The sequence below is a fragment of the Coturnix japonica genome, chromosome 6 (assembly GCF_054131305.1).
Source record: "Coturnix japonica strain WE chromosome 6, WE-NBRP24, whole genome shotgun sequence".
In the NCBI taxonomy this organism is placed as follows: domain Eukaryota; kingdom Metazoa; phylum Chordata; class Aves; order Galliformes; family Phasianidae; genus Coturnix; species Coturnix japonica.
In genome coordinates this window covers 28,221,639-28,243,866 of record NC_140668.1, presented here as the reverse complement: position 1 = coordinate 28,243,866, position 22,228 = coordinate 28,221,639, and the positions used below count along the sequence as shown (strand labels likewise).

The following is a 22,228-nucleotide window of genomic DNA, read 5'->3' as shown; positions in this document are numbered from 1 at the left end:
CCAGCTGTTCTACTCCAAAAGGAAAAGGAAAAATAAAAATAAAAAGAAAGAAAGGAAAGAAACAGAACTTTTTGTGGCATTTCATCAGCAGCCTTGAACAGAGGTGTTGGGTCGAGTGGTGCCGAGGGCAGCAGTGCCGTGCTCCGGGCTGCCCTGATGCTGCTGCCCTGCGTGGTCCCAGCATTGAACTGGAGCTAACAAGTCCCAGTGGGGCTCAGCTTGTGATAGCACTACTGCAGGCATTACAGTTTGTGTCCTCAGGACATACTTAGGGTCCTTTCTTACTTCCTGAGCCTCTGATGTTGTATTCAAGAAGTATTTACAGGTTCTTTTAATGCAGTAAGATGTGTTTGTGGGTGCTTTAATTAGCAGATTGACATAAACAGGCATCTACGGCTGGAATTATTCATTAGGAGTTGGGTGCCTAATTTCCTTAGATACTTTTGAAAATCTCACCCCATCATGTTTAATTAAAAATGTCAGATGATATCAATACTCAGATGTGTCTGCTGGTGGTCTCCCGAGAAGATTTCCAAAATTTACTTCTCATTCCATCTGTTCCTGACAGAGGAAGGACTGACTTGGCCCATTCTTGAGCCAAAACGTCAACAAATAATTTTAAAAGACTACAAACTGCAAACAATATTAATCTCCCGAGCAGTCTTCTGAAACCTTACTTAGATGCTGCATGTTCCCGTGCACTGCGTAAGCTAAGAAATGGGATAACAGGCTATCAGTGAACTCCAAAGTAGAGCACAGTTCTTTTTAAAACATGTAACCTGCCCGTTAGTAGACAGCAGTTTCCAGATTTGATAAGAAAACTACTTGTCCTGAAGGAGGGACATGAAGAAGTTCCTTTAAAATCACACACGCACACTCTCAGGTATGTATGCATACACAAAACCATCCAAGCAGCCTCACAGCATTCACCCTTGCAGACATACGTGACAACAAGCTCTCCAGCACAGAAATTGGTTTCAGGTGAAAATTTTGGAGGAAATTTGCTACAGCTTTTCTCACAAGTTCCTCCATCTTCCTGCTTGAGTTTCTTCCCAGGTAAGAAACCACGTTATTCCCTGAGTGTGACAAATCAGATCTTTCACCTTTGGGAGCTCAAAATGCCCTTTGTCGTGGAAATGTCCCAGTTTTTCCAGATCTGCCAGTTCAGTAGCACCAGAATTCATGGACAAATTCAATCCTCACCACTCATGTGCACTACTTATGTGTCTAAGCTCCCTGCTGGTAAATCTAGAGCAGCTTTATGATACAAAGTTAATGCTCTGCTACTAGGAATCTAGAAGCCTGTAAGACTGCACAAAATCTAATTTTTCTGCATGCATTACTCCTATGGATTTGTTTCGTTTAACTAAGGTTATAAAATGGGATTTTAAAATGGCTTCTCAGTCACATTAAAAATCTACATATAACCCCTCTGACATTTCAAAGTTCAGTTGTACTCACCCTGGGAACAGGCGACGTCTGGGTACCTTTCCTTTGGCCACTAGTCTCAGGCGTCAGGTCCCGGTGGTCAACCTGAATATGGCTCTCCAGGTCTTCAGCACTTTCAAATTTGACGCTACACTCAGGGCACCTCAGGCTGCCACACGGTCTCTCGTTCACCTCCTGTGGGGTCAAGCCTGAAGACTGTCCATTGGTGCTCCTGGTCATGCATCCAGCACAAAGGCCATAGGGAAGGCCATTCACATCCAATTTTACCAAGTCCTGCTTGTTCCGGAACTCTTTCAAGCACAGTGCACACTTGTAGAGTTTTTGCAAGGCCTGGCCATTGGGCGATGAGGTCGCAGAGTTCCCTGCCAGTTTCTGCATATGAAACGTCCCATGAATTTTCAGCTCAAGCGTAGAGGTGACTGTCTGCATGCAGACAACGCAGCGAAACCCGGTGAGGGAGTTTCTGAGATCTGGATGCATCTGGCAGTGTTCGATGAATTCCTCTTCGCTCTGCAGTGGCATTTTGCAGATCCGACACGTTCCTGTATCCAAACTCTTGCTGTGAGTGACTTTGTGCTCAGTGAGGGTCAGGAGCGATGGAAAACGCTCCCCGCAGATGGGGCACATGTAGTGCTTTGCTGGGCCTCGATGGGTCTGCATGTGCTCTCTCAGGCCATTTTCTGAGAAAAAGGTCCTTGAGCAGATATTACACTTGTGGCTACCTTTGATGAACTCCGCTTTCTTCCTAGAACAGTCGTCCTCCCCAGGCCTGATGTTATGATCTCTCAAGCGATGGTTTTGCAAGAGGACCTCCATAGTATAGGCAGCGCCACAGATGTCACAGCCATACATGGGCTCAGAAGCGTCTACATCATCTTCGCTGGCCTCATGACTGTTGGAGGTATCTGGATTCTTCATTAACATGTTCTGGATATCTGCCCCTTCTGTCTTCTTATTTGTTGGGGTCATGCCATTAGCTGTACCATTTTCAGCGCTGGCATCAAAAACGCAGTGTTTTTCCCGCAAGTGTTTTTCAAGCAAGATGATGGCGTGAAAAGCTTTGCTACAAAACTTGCAGTTGTACTTTTTGCTGTGGGTTGTGATGTGGCACTGCAGCTCTACCTCTGTGCTAAAAGTCTCACCGCAGAAGATGCATTTGTGAGACTTTGACGGATTCCCCAAGTGACTGTGCTTCACGTGGATTTGGAGATCCACCTCCTTCCTAAAATCCCAGTTACAGGCCGTGCAACGATACATCTTCTTTTCATTGCTGTGCTTGACTGCCAGATGCACTTGGATAGATACCTTGGAATCAAAAACTTCTTGGCAAAGGGTGCAGTGATACAACACAAAAGTATGCATGTCCAACAAATGCTTCTGCAAATCATCCACTGAAGAAAACTGTTTGTCGCAGCTCTCACATACATAATGAGTTGAAGTTGTCATGTAATGCACAGTGAGATGTTGCAGGAGAGACTCCTGGGAATCAAAGTCTTCTTTACACTGAGGGCAAGACTGTTTCCTCAACAGCAATTCCAAATGCAACTTTAAATGGGTTTGAAAACTCTCAAAATTAGAGAACTTTAGATCGCACTGATTACATGGATATTCACCGTTAGACACCGAGTTTACGCTAGCAGAAAGCCGTTGCCTTTTAGGGGAAGAGACTTCGACATCAGAAGAAACTGGACTCTGCTCTGCTTTTGACTTCTTATTGTGTGCCAGAGGAATGTTCTTGTGGTTTTCTTTAATATGCTTTGTAAGCTTCAGGATGGAGCCAAAAATGGGGGAGTTTGTGCAATAAGGGCATGAATAAACTTCCATAAAAGACTGTGTTGGCTGAATGACAGGGGAATCCAGTTTTGAATTTCCTACATTGCAGTGAGTCTGCTGAATATGCTCAGTCAGGGTTGCTTCAGTCAGAAAACCCATTGAGCACTGGTTACAGAAGAAAGCGTTGTTACCATCTTGAGGGGTAGCATTTGGGCCACAGTGAGTGATACGGATGTGTTCCTGTAAGCTATTGATATCTGCAAACATCTCAGGGCAGTAGTTACAGTGAAAGGCAGATATGTTGCTAAACTGCATCATGGGATAAGCGTGGTTTTTGTGCACCTTTCTCACGTGTTCATTCAAGTTGTACAGCGTAGGCATGGAATCAAGGCAGATCTGGCACGTGTGGCTTTGCTGAGGTTTGTCTGCATGGATGGTCTTCAGGTGGATCTCTAGCACAGCAAGACTGTTGAAGTCACGCTTTGAGCAGTACGGGCAGCTGTAAGTAACTTTAGACCAATTCTGGCCTTCCTCTCTGTCCATAGACCTGATTTTCTTTTGCCCTCTCAAAGGCTTTAAGGTCGAATCCGGGGTGGAACCTCTCTCCACCGACGCACTGGAGTCGGGAGTCGCACTACTCATGGATGCCACACTCCCCAGCACCGGGTCAGGGCTGATGCTGTGATTGCTGGAGTCCGGTTGCCTGTGGCTGTCCAAGTGGCAATAGACTTCCTCCACCGAAGAAAACTGCTCTGGGCACATAGGGCACTTGTGTTTTTTGTTGGCATGGGCTTGATGAATGTGTGAGAGCAATAAGTTTTCATCTGAAAATACTTCAGGGCAATGAATACACTGCAAATCTGCCTTCTCAGAAAGCTGTGGGTGGCGTGTCATTACGTGCTTCTCCAATTCTTCAGTCTGACTGAATGTCTCTTCACAGTAATCACACATAAAATCATCCTTCTTCACCTCTTTCTCAGACTTTGCCATATGTTCCTTGTTCTTTTTATGAGCTTGCATGTGACTCTGCAATGAGCTGGTAGATGAAAACCCACGTTTACACACAGTACACTTGAACGGTTTGCTGGAGCTGTGGGTTTTCAGATGAATTTTGAGGTGGTCGCTGCGAGAGAATGCGGCCTCGCACTCGTGGCAATGATACTTTTTGTCCCCCGTATGAAGCTTTATGTGACGGTCCCTACTTCTCTTGTGTTTAAAAAGCCGGCTACAGTAGGTGCATTTGAAAGGCAGTTTGTCGCTGTGGATCTGCTCGTGCCTCTTAAGGTAGCTCAAGCGAATGAAGGACTTATCACAAAACTGACAGGGATACGGCAGGCCAGTCCCCCCTTCCTCCTCCCCGATGCCGAGATCACACCCATCTCCTATCATCTGAGTGGGTGATGCAACATCTTTGCTGGAGGGAGATGAAGCCACCCAAGAGAGTTGTGGGTCGTCATCACCATCTGTAATGGGAAAGCAGAAAGGAGATTAAAAACAATTCCCAGTGCATCTGTGAAATAAGGACAAAGCTCTCAACAACACTACGGGCTTCTGCTACTACGGCATGAAAAAAAAATCAACTCGGAAAAAACAAAAAGAGTATCTCTCAAATTTCAAAGGAGGTTTGAGAAATAAAAATATATCTGCAAAGGTAATCTGCAAATACGCCAACCTGCATTATTAATAAAAACCATCTTTTCCTTAGCAGGTTTAACACCCGCTCACCACACTGTAAAACAATAAACACTGAATAAAGAAAATAAAGCACAGCGTGCAACGAAGCAACACCAGCATCTTGGAAAGCTCCAGCGTTAAGCCATCACCTGCAATTTTAAGGGCCTTTTTCTGTGCTACCTCAAGGTGACTTTAACTGTTGTCTCCATTAACCAACATCCTTCACTTCTGCCTCAGAACTGTCACAGAACCGGAGGCCACTGGCAGCGCACAGAGCCCAGCAGAGCCCAGCAGAGCCCAGCAGAGCCCAGCAGAGCCCAGAAGAGCCCAGAAGAGCCCAGCAGAGCCCAGCAGGCAGCAAGGCGCGAGGCTCGGGGTGGGGTGGCCCGACAGACCGAGGACCGAGGGAACGCGTTAGCAGATCTTTGAACCGGGATCTCTAGACATCACAGAACAACCAGCCTCAGCACAAAGCGGCCATGGCTCAGCCTCTGTGCGACTGACTGCTGTCTCTGCTCAAAGCCAGGCTGTGGAAAATAGTTTATCATTTGATATCAGAAACACGGTGCCATCTCCAGCGGCAAAGCACACAATTCAAAGAAAATAAATAAAAAAAACAAACAAAACCCGGCACGTGACGTGTTGGCAGGTTTCGTAAACAGAACTGTTAGCAAGAAACAAGAGTTTGAATATTCTAATTCCAAACAACGTGGAGGTGTCGAGCGAAGCAGAACCGCCACTGACCCAGGCAATGGAGCAAGAGCAGAATCCACGTGAGGGGAAGCTGTGACACACACACGCGCACTCGGAAACTCAAAACCCGAGCCAGCTCCTCGGGGACGCCGCCGGGAAGCCCTCGGTGCCCAGCCGCATCGCCGCTCCGCGCACAGCCCTCCCCGCCGCCCTCAGCCTTTCGCTCGGCCCTCGGCCCGGCCCGCTCCGCTGGGCGCTGTCTCGGACCCGAAGGCCCGGCCGCCAGCGCGGTCCCCACACAAAGTTTGCGCGGCCCTTCTTCTCCTCCTCCTCCTCCTCCCGCCCGCCGGTCTCCCCTGCGGCGGCCGCAGCGCCTCGGCCCGCCCCGCCGCCACCTCCGCGCTGCTCCGCCGCCCCGCTCCCGGCCCCCGGAGCCGCCGCCGCACCACCCCCCCCTCCCGCCGCCCCCCGAGCCCTTTCCCGGCCGCCCGCGCTCCCGGGGCCCGTCCCTACGGACCTGCGGCCGCGGGCGGCGGCGGGAAGGAGGCGGGCGGCCGGCAGCGCCGGGACGAGGGGCCCCGGGGGGGAGCGGGTAGCTCGGGGCCGGCCAATTCCCCGCTCGCGCCAGCTGGGCTCCTCGGGGGCCGCGAGACAAAAGGGAGCACGAGGAGGATGCCGGGCGCGAAGTAGGGCACCACATGTTGCGTGCCGGCCGGCAGCGGGGGCAGCGCAGCGCCGGGGGCAGGGAGAGCTCCGAGTGCGGTGTGAGCGCTGCACAAACGGCCGCACAAATGCACGAACCGCGGACGGAGCAGCCCTGGAGAGCGCAGCACCGCGGAGCAGCTCCGGATGCCGGGTCCCATCGAGCGGACAGCTCCAGCCGCTGCCCTGCTGCAGACAACACACGTCGAGCCCTCAATAGCACGAATCTGGGAGAGCGGGGGGGTTCAAAATAACGACCATTTCCAGACTGAAAAGAGTCTGCACTGGGAAGGGCAGCATTCACATAGACGTGGCTGAAAACAAGGGTTGTGTCCTTTCGCCAGCTTGATTTGGGCCTTGCACTGATTGTCATGCTTCACTTCTGGATCCTTTCACTTGTGTTTCCTCATACTTGGACCATTCAGAAGGAACCAGAAGCTTTGAGTTCCAGGGACAACCCACCTTGACTTTCTCCCAAACAAGACTCTGAATGACTAAATGCCCAGAACTAAAGAAATTAGGAAACGCTCATTATCATTAATCTCTTTATAGAATGAAAAATAGCCCCGTTAATTTTAACCTGCCATTTCAAGCTGGAGCTAAAAAAAAAAGTCCTATAATGAACTGAGAAGGAAATTCTAAGGTATTTTACCAGAGTAATATTTGACAGGGAAGATCTGTTCTAGATGTGGTGTGACATGTCTGGCTACGATGGTTAGAATAATAATTTTACATTAACGCAATCAAAGGAATGTAGCAGAATGAGAAAAATCACTTTCAAAAAGGAGATTAAAGTCATTAAAAATGGCTAATCCTGCAAAGTGGGACTGTTCTAAAATAAAGAATCACATGGCTGGTGCGAGGCTTTTGTCATTAGCGCATAAGAGAATCAAAACAAGTATTAAAAGGGGAAGAAAATTCAATAAAAAGTTTAATTAGGGAAGGGGAAGAAAAAAAAGGAGGCATGAAGGAAGCTTCAGGATGTCGGTGGTGTTCAGGATGTGTGTGTGTCACAGAGCTTACGGGGCTAAAGCTGATAATCAATCTCCAGTGGTACAGTAATTTAGCAACGTAATGTTCAGCACGTTTATGGGACTGCAGGCATTTATCATCATCACTGCGGTGCTAATTCCAGCCTCAGTGCATTCAGTGAGTGTATTTTCCTTCTAATAGGAGCGATTTGGCCAAACTGTAGCATAAATCATACTTCATTCTCTGTTTATCTTCCAGATAGCACGAGCCGCGTTCAGAACTACACGCATGAAGCTAAAACAATAAAATTAAGCCTTAAAAAATATGATCTCTTTTAGAAAGGAGACACATGGCACATTGCAAACTGCCAGCAGAAAGCTGCGCCGCCTCCTCAGCACACTCCAGTGACACTGATCTATTTATTATTTCAAAGTTATTTTGCTCATAAAAATTAAACAAAGCAGCCACGAGTTCCCAGCCCCTGCAAATACTTTTCATCCCATCTCCCCTGCGATGCTGGGAACATCCCTTCCATCAGAACTTCAGTCTGGGGCTCGGGAGTATCAAGTGCTTCTGCTTGGGCAGCAACTGAGCTCGGGGCTCTGCCCAAGAGACCTGCAGAGCCTCCATCCCAAGTTGGCGAGCACTCCCCATCCAGGACAACAAGCCACGGCCATGAGGTTGGAAACTCCATTAGGTTTGTCCATCTAGTACGGAGCCAGTATGCAAAAAGAATGGTTACAATAACAAAAAGAAAACCCTCAAATAATTAGGCTATAACCCTAATTGTTAAGATGGTTGTTTAACCTCAGATTCATGGTTATTCCAGAGCCTCTCCACGTAGGTTAAAATGCTCGAAACACTCACATTGCATTAGACTATTAGAAGCTGATGGAATTCTGGCACCCAAAATAAGTAAGCTGCTTTCACAAACAAGCTTGGCATCATGAGACGTGTGTATAAACCGCTCGTGTTTCAGTTCCTCGCTTCCGTGGAAGGGAAAAGCCATCTGCTGCTGAAGGGCAAATTGTAGGGCTTACTTCTGGATAGCTGTGAAGCCCCGAGACATCCTCAGACAGAGGCCCTGATAGGAATGTTATCATTTTCAATAATTATTATTATCAGAGATGCTTATCTATGAGAATTCAACACCAAGACTGAGAGAAAAGGGTGGTGAAGTCTTCAATAGTGGTTATAGCAAATTCTGAATCACTCCACTATGAATTAACACTGAGGACACATCATTACGATGGATTACGGTGAGAACCTCACACAGCACACACTGTTCATTTACACCGCCGTGCTGGTGTGAAATAATGCAAATCAGGTTTACATACCAAATGTTTCAATGTTTTCAGTGCACTGTCACAGATTTTATTGTTTTGTTTTTTTATTGGAGTGCGCATCCCCTCTTCCTGCACAAACATAACATGGTAAATAATAACAAATATCATTACTATTCCCAACTCAGTTGTTATGGATGCATTGGCTTCACTGACTGACCTTGTCCTTTGCCACGGACAGCAATGGGGCACTACAAAAAGCAGCTCTGTGGCCAACGAAAGCCATTTGATGCTGGCATCACACCCATCTGAGCAGTGCTGGGACTGTTCTGCTGTGCCTGAAACCCAGCATCACTGCACACTGCAATGCACTTTGCTGATGAATGGAAAGGGGCTTCCACCACTCATGTACAGCCATCCTACTAAAACACCACCCATCAGCGCCCAGTACTGGTCAGCACATCCCTGGATGAGGCACCAGGGAGGCCCTGGGAAGCTCACGCTGTGCATCTTCAGCTCCTTCACAAACATTCCTGAAAGCTTTCTTATCTCAAGGCACTATTCCAGTTTGATTTACTTTAAAATTTCATGTTCAAAGAGAAACTGACCAGGGATAAAAAACTCCAAGGTGCTAAGAGCAGCAGCTCTGCAGGCAGTGCCTCCGTGATTACCAGTGACTGCAGGGAAAGGTGCTTCCATGTAGCTGAGGTGGTAAGCGTTTGTGTTGGGCTAAATCACAACACTTAGCGATTCTATTTCCTACTTCTCCACTTTGCACTGCCGTTCATTTTTAAGTGAAGTTTCTAAAAAGAAATAAGGATGCCAGCCTCAATGGAAAATATACATCATCTGATTCTTCTTCTCAGGATCAGAGTAACCGGGTACTTAGAATACAAAATCAGCACAAGATGTAGCACAGACTGTCACACATTACATTTGCTGGGATGTCTGCTGTAGATAAACTGTTTCACAGACAGATTAAACTTAGCTGCCTTTGTTTAAACCTTTCTTTTGGGATCAAAGAGGCATTTAATTAGTCTTTTTTATGCTGCAAGTTAGAAATACACACAGAAATGTCTGTCGAAGCCTGGCTGATGCACAGCAACTTGTTAAGGCAGCATAACATGTGCCTGAGCCCTGTCTCTCACAGCAAGGCTATTAAGGCTCAATAACGACCGTCAGTAGGGCGATATATCATTCTATATGATGATAAAAATCAGAAAGCTATTTATACCATTATTTCTCATGCATCAAACAGGCTGTATTTTAGAGGTAACAAAAATTAACATATCATTAAATAAGTTACTTCACACTTTAATAAACGGCATAATAAGGGGCGGAGGAGAAAGTTTTATGTTAGATCTAGGAATAAACTAAATGCTTTCAGGGTTGAATCACTGTTTTTCTTTACTCCCTTTGGAAAAGCAGCAGATACTATATTCTGCTGTGCATCATGGACTTGGGACTGAAAACAGCTGCACTCTAATTACATGTAAAGTGTACCAAAACATTCCTTTTATCACAGACTGTAAATCTGTTAGCATCTGTCTCTCCTTTGTTTCTTCCACAAGATACAAGCTTGTTTCTACATTTTTCTCACCTGTAGCGGTGATTAAAATTCATTATAAATGAAAGGAGTGAACACTAAAACAAGTTCCTCTGTGTACAGTTCTAAACTCAAATTAGAAACAGCTGTTTGCTAATTCATGCAGTGATGTTTTGTCGTGCTCTGTGAATCAATAATAACTCACCCTATTTCCACAGAAATGTTAGGATTGTACGTGTATTTTGCTTAGCCACTCGCTCTTCAGAAATGTTAGGAATACAAGTTCTGTCTTTTTTAAGCAAGATTAGGGGATGATAGCAGCAAAATCACCCATGAATTAACAGAATGACACTAACATCCTGCTGCACACGCTTACCCTGCTACCTGGAGGGTCCTGTACCACCCTTGCTGCATTGATACCTACAGATTTCACAGAGGCCCACCCTAAGAACAAAGCTGTACACGGGGTTATGTGCACACATCATGGATACCATAAGTCAATACAGAGAAGGCTGTAAAATCAGAGGTTCGGCTATGACAAGTACAGCTTTCAAATACAAGGAAAGACAAAGCCCTTAGGAAAACAATCCTAGTAGAATAATTATTACCTATAATAATTACTTATAAAATTAATTATAATAAATGGTAATACTTAGGGTAATTCTTACTAATATTCCTCAGTATTATCTTAGCCACAGCACAGACTTCGTGTGACCCTACTGGCCTTACAGTCACACCATTACATTCTGCACTTACTGCTACTTGACGCCAACACTTATCAAGACTTCACCACGACTATGCAAAATGAGGAGACAGTGCAGAGCGGTTCAGAGCTCTGCCTGCACATGTTGGCATGGAGCCTACGGCTCGGGGCAGGCAGTGGCCGTGCTCTGAGCACTGGAGCCGCCCTGACCTCCTGCTCCTCTCCCTTCACAGCACTTGGAAAGCTGGCCTGGAGAGGTGAAAAGCACAGTCCTCCATGAAGGTCTCTGTGACACAGGCAAGGGAAAACCTTTGCTCAGTTGTAAATGACAATGTTTTTCCTTTTCTGATACTTCTAGCACTAACAAGGCTCTTCCCATACCCTGTGCACCCTATGGAAACGTGGCCAGCAGAGGAGCCTTTGTAGTGATGTACGTGTGCAGCATTTCCGAGATGGCTGGTTTCCTCCCTGCCGTCTGATCGGGCAGCTCCCAATGGCAGCAGGCACCTGCTCCCAGGCTGCTCTGCGATCCCCTCAGGCTGTGCACTCAGCCACAGCTCAGGCTCCTTCCCTCAGTTCAGGCCAGGGCTGAGCATCATAATACAGATGGGCTGGTGCTTGGAGAAACTCAGAGAGCACAGAAACCAAAATTAAGAAGGGACAGACTTTTCTCCATGAATGGGCCAGACCGATGTGATCTGACTTAATGCTTTACCGTGCTCATTTTCACGTTTCTGAATTGCATGTTCAAGTGAAGATTAAGTCATCAATTACAATCCATTAGGCTCATTCATAAAATTCATTTAGGGGTCAGATTGTGTGCGGTGAGCAGGGAACCTGGTGACAGCAGGGACAAGGACAGGCAGCACTTTCCACAGGATATTCAGCTCATGCAGAATCAGGTCAGAAGTGATTCTGATGGCATGGACAGCAGTTTGGAGGAGTAAGTGCCTTGAAAACTGGGGCAGTGGCAAACTAGGACAAAGAGAGCCTTGCCAAGACCTCTCAGATAAGCTGCTGTTACTGCTAGGACAAACACATGTCTACTACTGAGCTGGTAAGCAGCGTGAGAGCGGTGCTTCCATTTCTGCAGAGCTCCATCCCAACCTTTTGGCCATGTATCAGATCTGAACCAAAAGAACCACTAAGAAGGGAGAAAACTGAAACCAGACATCACAACTGCTCTGCATCTTCTGGTCAGGGTCGCCAGAATGACAGGCTTGCTAGGATGGCTTTCTGTAAGGAGATCTGACACTACAGTGACCCAACCTCCAGGCAAGTTTGCAGTCCCTGTCTTTAATGTAAGAATACTTTCCCAAGAGCAGACTATTTTCCATCAGTGCTCAGTAGAAGATACGTCAACTGCCACGTTCCAAACCTGAGAAAAACCCCATGTTTTAAATCTCCACCCTGCACAGGACTTTACTGCTCAGCTTTCCGGCCTGAGGAATTTAAAGCTGGTCATATTATTACAGCAAGTTGCAGGGGAAAATAAAAGCAGCTTGTTAATTTAGAAAGAGTAGGCTGTTCTAGGCTCTCGTTTTGATCTAGGTGGGAAAACTGTGACACAGTTACAATCTTAATGGGTTGACATTCGTGATGAATAGACCTGACGCTGAAAAACACACGGCTGAAACTGCTGAACAATAAACAAACAGTAAAAATCAACAACATCCAGATTTTGTGCTGCCTTCAAAGAACTGGGGAAGGAATTTCAGTAATTACATGTGGCATACAGTATCAAGTAGCCCGTTTTACGGTTATGCATATACATTATTGCTCTAATTTCCAAATATGTTGCATATTCACATCAATCCTATTGAAATTAATAGGAATGGCAGCTGCCTAACCCCTCTGAAAATTCAAATGACAGACATTAAACATAGTCAAATCTACAGCAAGGTGTTTTTTGAAAGGTGCGCACGTTCCCTACCCCTTTCCCGAATTCACAGTCAAGGTTTCATGTGAACTCCATCAGTGGAGATGAAGATGCCCCTGTGAGCATCCCATGAGGACACATTGCAGTCTTTCCTTGGATCTGGGCAGTGCAGCTTCTGGAGACCTCCCCCTGGCTAGATGCAGTGGGGCTTTCATCCCTCAGTGCCCCCAGCATTACTCTGCGGCTGATGGAGTGCCATCCAGGTCCAGCCTGGAGTTTGCTCCAGCTCAGCATATCTCCCATTCCTCATGGATGGCATATACTATGGCAAAATGCAATTAGCCAAGACTCTGGGTTTGCTACAGTGAACAATTTTTAAAAAATATTTCCCTTGAAATTAAAAACAAAGGCACACAAATGTAAAAGAACACCACCGAACATCAAGAACATTTCTGAGTATCACTTCGTTACATATCAGTCCTGAATCCATACCGTGTTCGTGACTGGTCTGAGGGGACTGCCATTAAAACAGAAGTTGGAAAGGAAGCTCTCCATTTATCAATAGCTGATAAAAATAACTGAAAGGTTTAAAAAGAAAACAGCTATAGATTTTGTGCTATGCAAGATGAAAGCCAAGCAGTGTGGCTTGCCAAAGAGAGATGCCTATTCCAAGCTGCATGGTAACACTACTTCTTTTTCAGTAACAGTATCCAGCGTTTTAAATAAGAAACAGCTTTCAGAACAAGCAAGCAAACAAAAGTGCTTGCCACCCAGTAAGAATCTTTCTCAGCACATCAGTGCTGCCTTACAACAAACGTACTGCTCGAGAGGCCTTTCAAGTTTAGGTGGTGGTAACCTGCTACCTGTGATCTGATGACTCACACTGCACCACACAACAGAACCATCCACCAAAAGCTGCACTCTTCTTCACACAGATCTCTGCCCTTTTGACTGGAGAGTCCGATGGCAAACCATCAGCTGTCCTCAGACTTTCAGCAGGAGAGCTGCAGAGTCAGCTCAGGGCTCTCCTTCTACAGCTCACACCCATGTGCGAGCCCCACACCCCTACAAAGTACATCTGAGGATGTTAGTAAGAGGAATAGGAGGTACTAGGGAGAATGCTATCAGTTACCCTAAAAAGCTGCACCTTGGTACTACAGATACTGCAAACATTTTCTTTCAGGGAAATTTGGAGGTGGATCCCAAACTCTGCCCAGACAGCAGCACAGAGTGGTTTATTCTCTTGGCACAACCTTCTCATACAGACTCACGTATGACCATAACCAGGACACAGGAAGCTCTCACCATTACGTAAAGCCCGAAATCACTGTACTCAGACACAACAGCGACTCCATCTTAACCCAGTTCCACGGCTGGGCTGAAGACAGTGAATCTGATCTGATTTTTCTCTCCCTGTGTTGCTTTGTATCCAAACACCAGCTTTCCAGTAGGTGGGGCCTAACAAAATACAGCGCAGAGGTGTGGGCGCAGAAGGAAGAGCCATTATAAACGTACAGAAACACACCGCGTCAACCAACTGCCCAGTTTGTACAAAAGCATTAAAAAGTCACACGAGTCCATATTTTGTAGTTTCAACATATTTTCCACTTTAAACTATTTCATTATCTTTCTAATGTCATTACAGGAGCTTCCACTGCAGCCACAGGAAAGCAGACATCCCTTAACAATCCTACATTAATTCCTGCCTGAATTTTTGTGCAAAGTGTGATCAGGTAACAATATTTACCATGTACAGTAATTATGAAAAACTGTGAGATTGTGTAATTATGTATTTTAATTACATGATCTGATTAGCTTTTTTAATCACATCATAAAAAGAAAGGAAATTCACTGAGGTTGTCAGAAAGTTAATAAAAATAAGGTAATTCACGGCTAAGGCTCACCATGGTGCCTTTCTAACTACTTCCTTGCTACACCCCACTGTGCCTAGGTATTGGAGGTCAACCATAAGTATTAATTTCCTTACTTTTATTAACTTTGGTGACAACATTCATGCTCTTTTGGCATGGATTTTTTTTGCTGTTGTTGTTGCTGTTTGCTTCATTAGGAAATGTTTCTCATTTAGCTCAGTGATATTTTAAGGAATGACAGACTCTCCAAAACCAAAAGCCTGGCTGATGTGGAGCCCTCTAGAGAAACTGACCCTCCCATGCCCACAAGCCCCAGCAGCTGCTCCATGGGGCAGCTGTCACGTGGTGCCACATGAGCTGTGCTGCCAGCCTGCAAGGCCCGATCAACGTAGCAGGACAAACAACATCTTGACGAAGCTGGGTGACAACTGTGGGTCACACTGAATCATGGCCATCGCGACGTGTGCGCAGTCAACCCTGTACTAAAGAAAGAAGATGGAAAGTAGCCCAAGAGATTTGGGTAGATGGAGGCAGAAGCTGAGCCCAGAGCTGCTGAGCAGAGACATGGATGGCACAAAATGGTGCTTTTTCCTACATGAGGGGATGGACACTTCCAGCAAACTAATGGTCCCTTGGATCTGCACCGGCAAACCGGGCTGCTGTGTGCAGATAGCGCGGGGTGAGGAGCCTTCTCCCCCACCCATGTCAGGCCAGAGCACGGCTGTTTCAGCTCTGGAAAACAATTTTTCTAACTTTTGGATGTGATTCTGCTCTAAGGAAACATTTTGTTTATATCCAGACTGGGATTCTATAATGTAATACTTGGCGATTGGACTCAGCAGCTCTGTTTTACTCATTGCTGGTTCACTCTCTCCCCTCTGCAGCCCTTCTTTCTTTTTCCCTTTTTCTGCTGTTACCTTTCCACCCGCTCTCACATGGCTCTCTGGGGAGAACAAATCACTCTGGGAGGTTTAGCGGGATGACAAGAGCAGAAATTCAATCGGGTGTGTGTGCAGGGCCAGGCACAGCAGGGCTGCCCCAATGGTGACCTGGCTGGGTGGGCACCTCACTCTGCGGGGCCACCTCCTGCACACCGGGACTTCGATGTGCCTGCTTTGGAGGAGAGGGCTGCCAAATGCTGACAGGCTGAGAGTGATTATTTCAGGAGAGTTTTTTTAATGGAGCTGACACAAAATGCAGTTCACTGGGAAACCATGCTCCCAGAAGTAACAGACCACTAAAAAAGCCTTTTTTTTTTTTTTTTTTTTTTTTTCCAAGAGAAGTCTAAAGCACCTTTGGGCAAGATACCACTTAGGTTTCTTGTTTCTATCTTAAGAGACTTGTAACAGCGTCCTCACTGCCCTGCCCTATCTGTGGAGAACATACAAAGGCAGCTCCAGCTGCAGAGGGGCAGAGGTGGGCAACCAGGGGTGGCTGCAGCACACCCTGCACCAAGCATCCCCCGATCTCTGCCCCCAGGCAGCAGAGGCACTCCTTGCACTGCTGCCTATGGAAACGCATGCAGAGGGGGGCACAGGAGGGTGTGAACGAGCTTTTGTGTGGAAAATGGAAAACATTGTGTGCAACAACAGGAATTCTTTTCCTTTGTACACTATTTGCTGCTACAGATTACATTTGCAAACTATAGCTTTCAATGTAGTGTAGCCAAAAGCAACCTAACAGCATAATTTGCTTCCTGGGTACTTTACTTTTAAATTCTTCTATGGACAATGAAGTGGAGATTGGGAAAAAATAAGAAAACAAAGAATCCCCTTCTATTAATGTGCTTGCAAACCTGGGTAAACTTACAAGAGCCCATCTTTTACACAACCAGTGTGATTTACTCTGTTCGTGGTGCAGCCACTGCCTTCTGCCAGTAAATCTTAATGCACGCAGCGAGCGATATCTGACACTGCAAACTCGATGCTACAAAGAACTTGCTCAGCTGAAGGCATTTACAATATTTTTCTTTCCCCACTGCCTGTATTTTCACTTTTGCACTTTTACATGTTGTGCGTCTCTGCTCAGAGAAACTAAAGTACCTCTGTGACACTTATTTAAAGCATGCTTTTTTTTTCCCCTTTGGTATTTGGTTCTTTAAATGGCATAAAAAGGTCCCTGAAACTGTGTTTTTTAAACTCAGTTTCCTTACTGATAGTGAGGGTTTAGAGAGCTACAGACAACAAATACTGGGGACACATACCAGTAATTTCCTAAAACTAAAGGCATTTCTAACATGATTCATTACCAGCCTCTAACCCAAGACATCCACAGAGAAATCCTCCATCCTTGCATTTACTCAGCCTTGCCATTTTGAACTGCATTGTGCTCCTTACTAATAATCTCTAAATAATCCAAACACTTTCCAGGATGCCATTCTATGGCCAGCTATTTTCTAACAATTTTAAGTAATGTTAAAAGTTCCCACGCAATACTGGCTTTTCTCCTTCCCTTCCAAATACATTTTCCATCTTGCTTCTTTTTGTCATTTCTCCATCCTCTCCCAAACTCAAATCATTAGGCTGCAAATGTGGGCAGGTCCAGACACCCAAGGGGTGAGCCAAGATCTTCTCTCCTGTGGAAACTGCCATAGTGAACTCAATGACTATCTGTGATGTTTGCTGGTACAAGGGAATAATATTTCCCTTGGGCACTTTCTGGATAGAGTCTACCACCTGGGTTAAGTCATTATTACAATCAAGCAGAAAAAAAAGGGGGAGGGAGAGAAAAGATGAAAAAACACTACAGCAAGCATCATTAAAGCTCATCAAAAGTGCATTAGAGAACACCTGATAATATACTCTGAACATTAATGATCCTTACGATATACCATATTAATGCAGATGTTATCTGAATTTATGGAAACAAAATCTTACATCCACTCATTTCCCTAAAATCAGTGTTTTTTAAAAAAACAATAACAAAAAAACCAACAAAACTCTCTCAGAACTATTAGTTGCCTGTCTCCAGAAACAGATACATAAAATAAAACCCCTGATCTTGTATGTGTTGCTAATCACAAACCTCAAACAAGTCCTCTACCTTCAGAATGCTTGTTGGCATTCACTGGCAACAAGCTACAGTTAAAATGGATGATGGTAAGCCAATATTAATAAAAGGATTGTGATTGTGTTGGCTTAAATTGGACTATTATTGCCACTAAGATCAATTTTACTGGCAGCCTTAAATTCTGCAATGCTGGGCAGCAATTTCCCTTGCAATTTTTCCCCCTTCACGTTATGAGGGAGACGCATGAATGCCATCAAATTGGTAGTGCGACTCTATTCCAGGGTGCTGAGTGCCAGGTTATAGCAGGAACAGCTTAGTTGCCTGAAGAGCCTAATACTTCAACCAATAACTGAAATGGAGGTCAAAAAATTAATTCTAGGCACTGCTTAAGTCCTGTGTTCCTCCTTTACGGAGCCTGCAAATCATGTCAAGTTCTGCATAAATAGGTTTTGTGGGGGTATTAGAGGATGAATTACTGTCATCTAGGTGCTAGTGCTTAGCAAAGCAAGGACTATCAAACTCATTTTGCCAAAATCCAATGTGAATTGCTGCTCTCAAAGAAAGAAGGTCACCCAACCAAGAACGCTCCATAACAAGAGCAGTGAAACAAAACAGAAAACTCTAAAACATACATGCCTTCTTACAAAGATGCATTTTATAAATACAACGGATACCCCTAAAGACCACTTTTTCATTGCTATTTGAAAGCTAAAGTGAAGTCTGTTTCCTAAACAAGGAGCTGATAAGGTTTGCAGCATCGCAGAATTACTTCTAGAAATATGGGAAGCAGGAATTATTTTTAGTGCAGCTGAGAGGCCAGGCGTATTTCAGGCAATCTCCCAGAGCCTGCTTCTATACCGTGTGGGACATAAACCCACAAACTATGAAAGAACCCAAATCAGTCTTGTTTTCTCAAGTGACATCCATTATCCCTCATCTGAGAAAATTAACACGTGTATCCAGAAGCTCAATAAACTAAGCTCAGAGCTAAAAGCGTAGGATTAACTCTTTCTACAACATAATAAATGCCATCTTTTAAGTCAGCAAACTGCTAATATATTCTATTCTATATTCAGTGCCTCTGCCATTTAAAGCAAATGGGCATCAAAATACATTTACACTCAAGTGCAGTTTCAGACTGTCACAGTACGCAGGGTAACTGAGAATTTCCAAATTCCAAACAGCTACAGAGATATAAAAATGGAAATACAGAAGGGCCATTAGACCAACACATGCTGTTTTGGGCAGCATTGGGAAGAGTGTCACTAAATGAATAAAAACCAGCTTTTGTGCAAAGTCTCTTATTTATTTATTTATTTTTAACTGAGTTAGCCAATGTATCTAACAGTAAAATGCCATGAACGTTAAATATAGGCAACCTTTGTTGCTCTGCCAGCTTGTTTCTACATCAAATGATAATATTTGAAGGGTTCTATTCCAGGCAAGTGTTCAGTACATTTTTCATCTTCCCGGTCTGCCATAAGATGGGAAATTCAATGGTTCGCATTTACTTTCCTTCTTTATACTCAGATTAATAAAGTGAACAGTCCATAAATCTGAACAGTACTTATTCTGAAGAGCTGAGCACCAATACTTAAAATGACTGACAATGCTGAACTCCCTAACCAGGTACACACAAAACTCCAGGCGGGTTTTCCATTTCTTGATGGAGTTTTACTTACACACATGGTCCTGCAATCTGCCATGCTAAAATGAAAAGCAAGGTATCCAGACCAAACACAAGCAAGGCTCTCTTTGATCCACCACGTGCACTGTATTTGTTTCCAATGAGTGCTCTGGGGTGGCTAAATCAGGAAAGCAGTGAAGAGCAAGCCACAGTTTGTGGTACTAACATACAAATGGTCAGGCAGCTCTCTGTAATCCACTTGTCATTCCTCCCAGAACACATCGTGCACCTGGTGGCAGACCTTCTTGGGGCCATTTTGCTAGCTAGCTACCTAGCACAGGAAGCACAATGTGCACAGAACAGAGAGTTCTGAAGCAGGAATAATAATAATAATCTGATCATTACCCCAGTGCTTTAAAAATTGAACCCCCTGGCGAGAAGCCAAAATAAAACATGAAAGGCAGCCTCCAGCAGCCCGGTCAGAGTCAACATTCGGGTGAGAGCCGACTGCTTCCTCACCCTGACAGCAGGCAAGAAAAGTTGGAGACATCTGCTTGGGGGTCAGGGGTCGGGCTGGCCAGGGCTGCAAAGCACAGCGCAGGATGGAAATGTGCGCTCACACTGAGCTGATGCACCCTGCCTCTGGTAGTGGGGCTGCGGGGGGCTCTGAGAAGAGGTCAGGGGCTGCCCTGTGCTGCACACAGCCGGCACCATAGCAGACCCACCTCAGAACCCCACTGCCAAGATGCTGGTGCCTCTGAGAAATCTATTGTAAAAAGGTGAAATGCTGTTGGGCAGTGAGGAGCGAGGGGGAAAGAGTGTGGGAAACAGCCCTGTGAGCACCCAGGTCAGAGGGGAGAGAGAGAGAATGTGCTCCAGGGCCAGGGCAGCAATTGCCCTGCAGCCAGGGAGAGGCCAGTGGAGGTGGGGAAGTGCACAGAGGGAGAAGAGGAGCTGCTACAAACTGACCCTAATGCCCCGATTCCCCATCTCACTGCAGCACTTGGGGAAAATTAATTTAATTTTTGCCAAGTCGAGTCTGTTTTGCCCACAACAGTAATTGGTAAGCAATCTCTCTGTCTTTATCTCGACCTGTGAGTTTTTCCATCTTGCTTTCTCTCTTCATCCTGTCGAGGAGGGGAAGCGAAAGAGCAGCAGGGTGGGCAAGGTTAACCCACTGCAGGGCAGCAGGCTGCAAACAGCTCCCCAGAAGAAGAAAGAAAAAACAGTACCTAAATCTGTACCTATGCCTTTGAGGTCCTGAATTGATTGCTTGCGTAATGGCACGTATTTCACTAGAAACATTTCTACTGGTTAGCTGAAATGCAAGGACTTGCAAGCAATATGAATAAATACTGCTGAACTCCCACACTGGATGCTCTGGCTGCCATCATGAAGCTCTCACAGTCACTGCTACCTGCCTGCTGGCTAGATGTGCACATCATCCCTGTGTGCTGCAGCTCTCCTCTGCTCAGGAGTGACTGAGTTGGGTGGGCTTTTTCAAGGAAGAGGGAACAGCAGGTTGTTCCAAAGAGAGCTTGGAAAGAAGAACAGAACATCAGCAAACATAAAACATGAAAGACAGGTTTCAACGTGTGCTGAAACACTGGGGGCCAAAAAGCAAAAAAGCTTCTAAGTTGCTGCATCCTTTAGAAATCAAAAACCTAACAATGAAAGATAAACCTCCATATTTTTTTCCTATAGAAGAACTTTGATTTTTTGGAAAAATCAATGAGACTTGATTACTGAAAATGGCAATATGAACACAAACACCCTTCAGGCATCTCTCAGGTACCTCTGCAAATCACACAGCAATGCCAGACATGCCACTGCTGCTGATCGCTTCCTCTCTCACACAACAAGAGCTTTCTGAAGATGGAGTGGAAGAAACCATCAAGCTGAAAACAGAGCATAACTGAGCAGTGCTGGTCACACCAGGCTCATGGTGCTTTCAAAACCTGCCCACAGGGATTACTTCAGCAGTAGATCAACATGAGTCAACTAGTAGCTGTGGCGCTACAAAGCATCTAGTGATCTGAAACATGTGTGACCGTCCACCAAAAACAACCTGCTCTGTGCCAGGATGCACAACAGTAAAAAGAAAAAGCACATTCAAGACATGGAGAAGTCCAAGTGTCAGTGGTCCCATCAAACAGGGCTACACATTCATACACAAGGCCTTGTGCTGTCACTTGCTAATATATCAGTCTGCATTCTCGTCCTAAACTCAGCTTACAACCCTGTTTCAAGATGCCCATGAAGCAGCTCAAGTTAATTGAAGACTTTCCATGATTCCTCACACATCTCTGTCACAATGCTGCTTAGCAGCACTTTGCCTGGGCTTCCTCTTTTACAAAAAGTGGCCTCCATGACATAAAGGACTGGTTCAACTCTTCAAATCGAAGCTGAAGTCCAGACTTTTTGAACCGTGTGCACTGACTTCTTAGTGTAGCCAATGAACACCTAAGTGAGTTGAGCTCTCTCTATGCCCACAATGGGAAAAGATAAATGCTTTAACATGAAACATTTGCCAGACACTCTGCAAGCAAAACAGCATTCAAAACAATATTCACAACTGTTTTACAGCTTCCAGCAAGGGACAGATGGGGAACAGAATCTTCTACACTGTCTGACCAAGGCAACAACCAAATCTGGTAGAAGCTGACTTTGTTTCAATCAATGACCCACTGGCTTTTGAACTCCTAACAGAAGACACTTAGCAGAGACCTTCATTCATTCTCCTAACAAGGATATGGCAGAGCCTTGCATATGTCTGACATGATCAAAAGGAAACACTGCAATATGTCGGGTCATGAATTATTCCAGTCTCTTTTCACCCAACATGACGTATATAGGAGATCCCACAGTCCACGTATTCATACATATAGTTCAACTGATAATGCTTTTATCAACACATAGTCCCTTAAATGTGTAGATTTTCTTTTATATAGGCTTTCTTTTTTTCACCATAATTGCTTGTTATTCATAATTATTTATTAATTTTGTTACAGTAGGAAGCTTAACGTGACTTCTGCTGGGAGAAGAAC

At 45.3% G+C, this 22,228-nt stretch overlaps 1 protein-coding gene across 5 annotated transcripts in view; it reads right to left on the bottom strand.

The window, feature by feature from the left end:
• Window positions 1–22,228, bottom strand: part of ZNF423 (zinc finger protein 423) — a 191,699-nt gene that overhangs the window by 82,864 nt on the left and 86,607 nt on the right. For 3 of the 5 annotated variants that reach the window (XM_015873489.3, XM_085551034.1, XM_015873490.3), the window contains one exon: window positions 1,462–4,685. In XM_015873489.3, coding sequence (XP_015728975.1) covers window positions 1,462–4,685 — 3,224 coding nt within the window. Of the gene's footprint in view, window positions 1–1,461; window positions 4,686–5,640; window positions 5,938–6,106; window positions 7,177–22,228 lie in introns of those variants that run through there. The other 2 variants (XM_015873488.3, XM_015873491.3) reach the window with 2 other exon arrangements.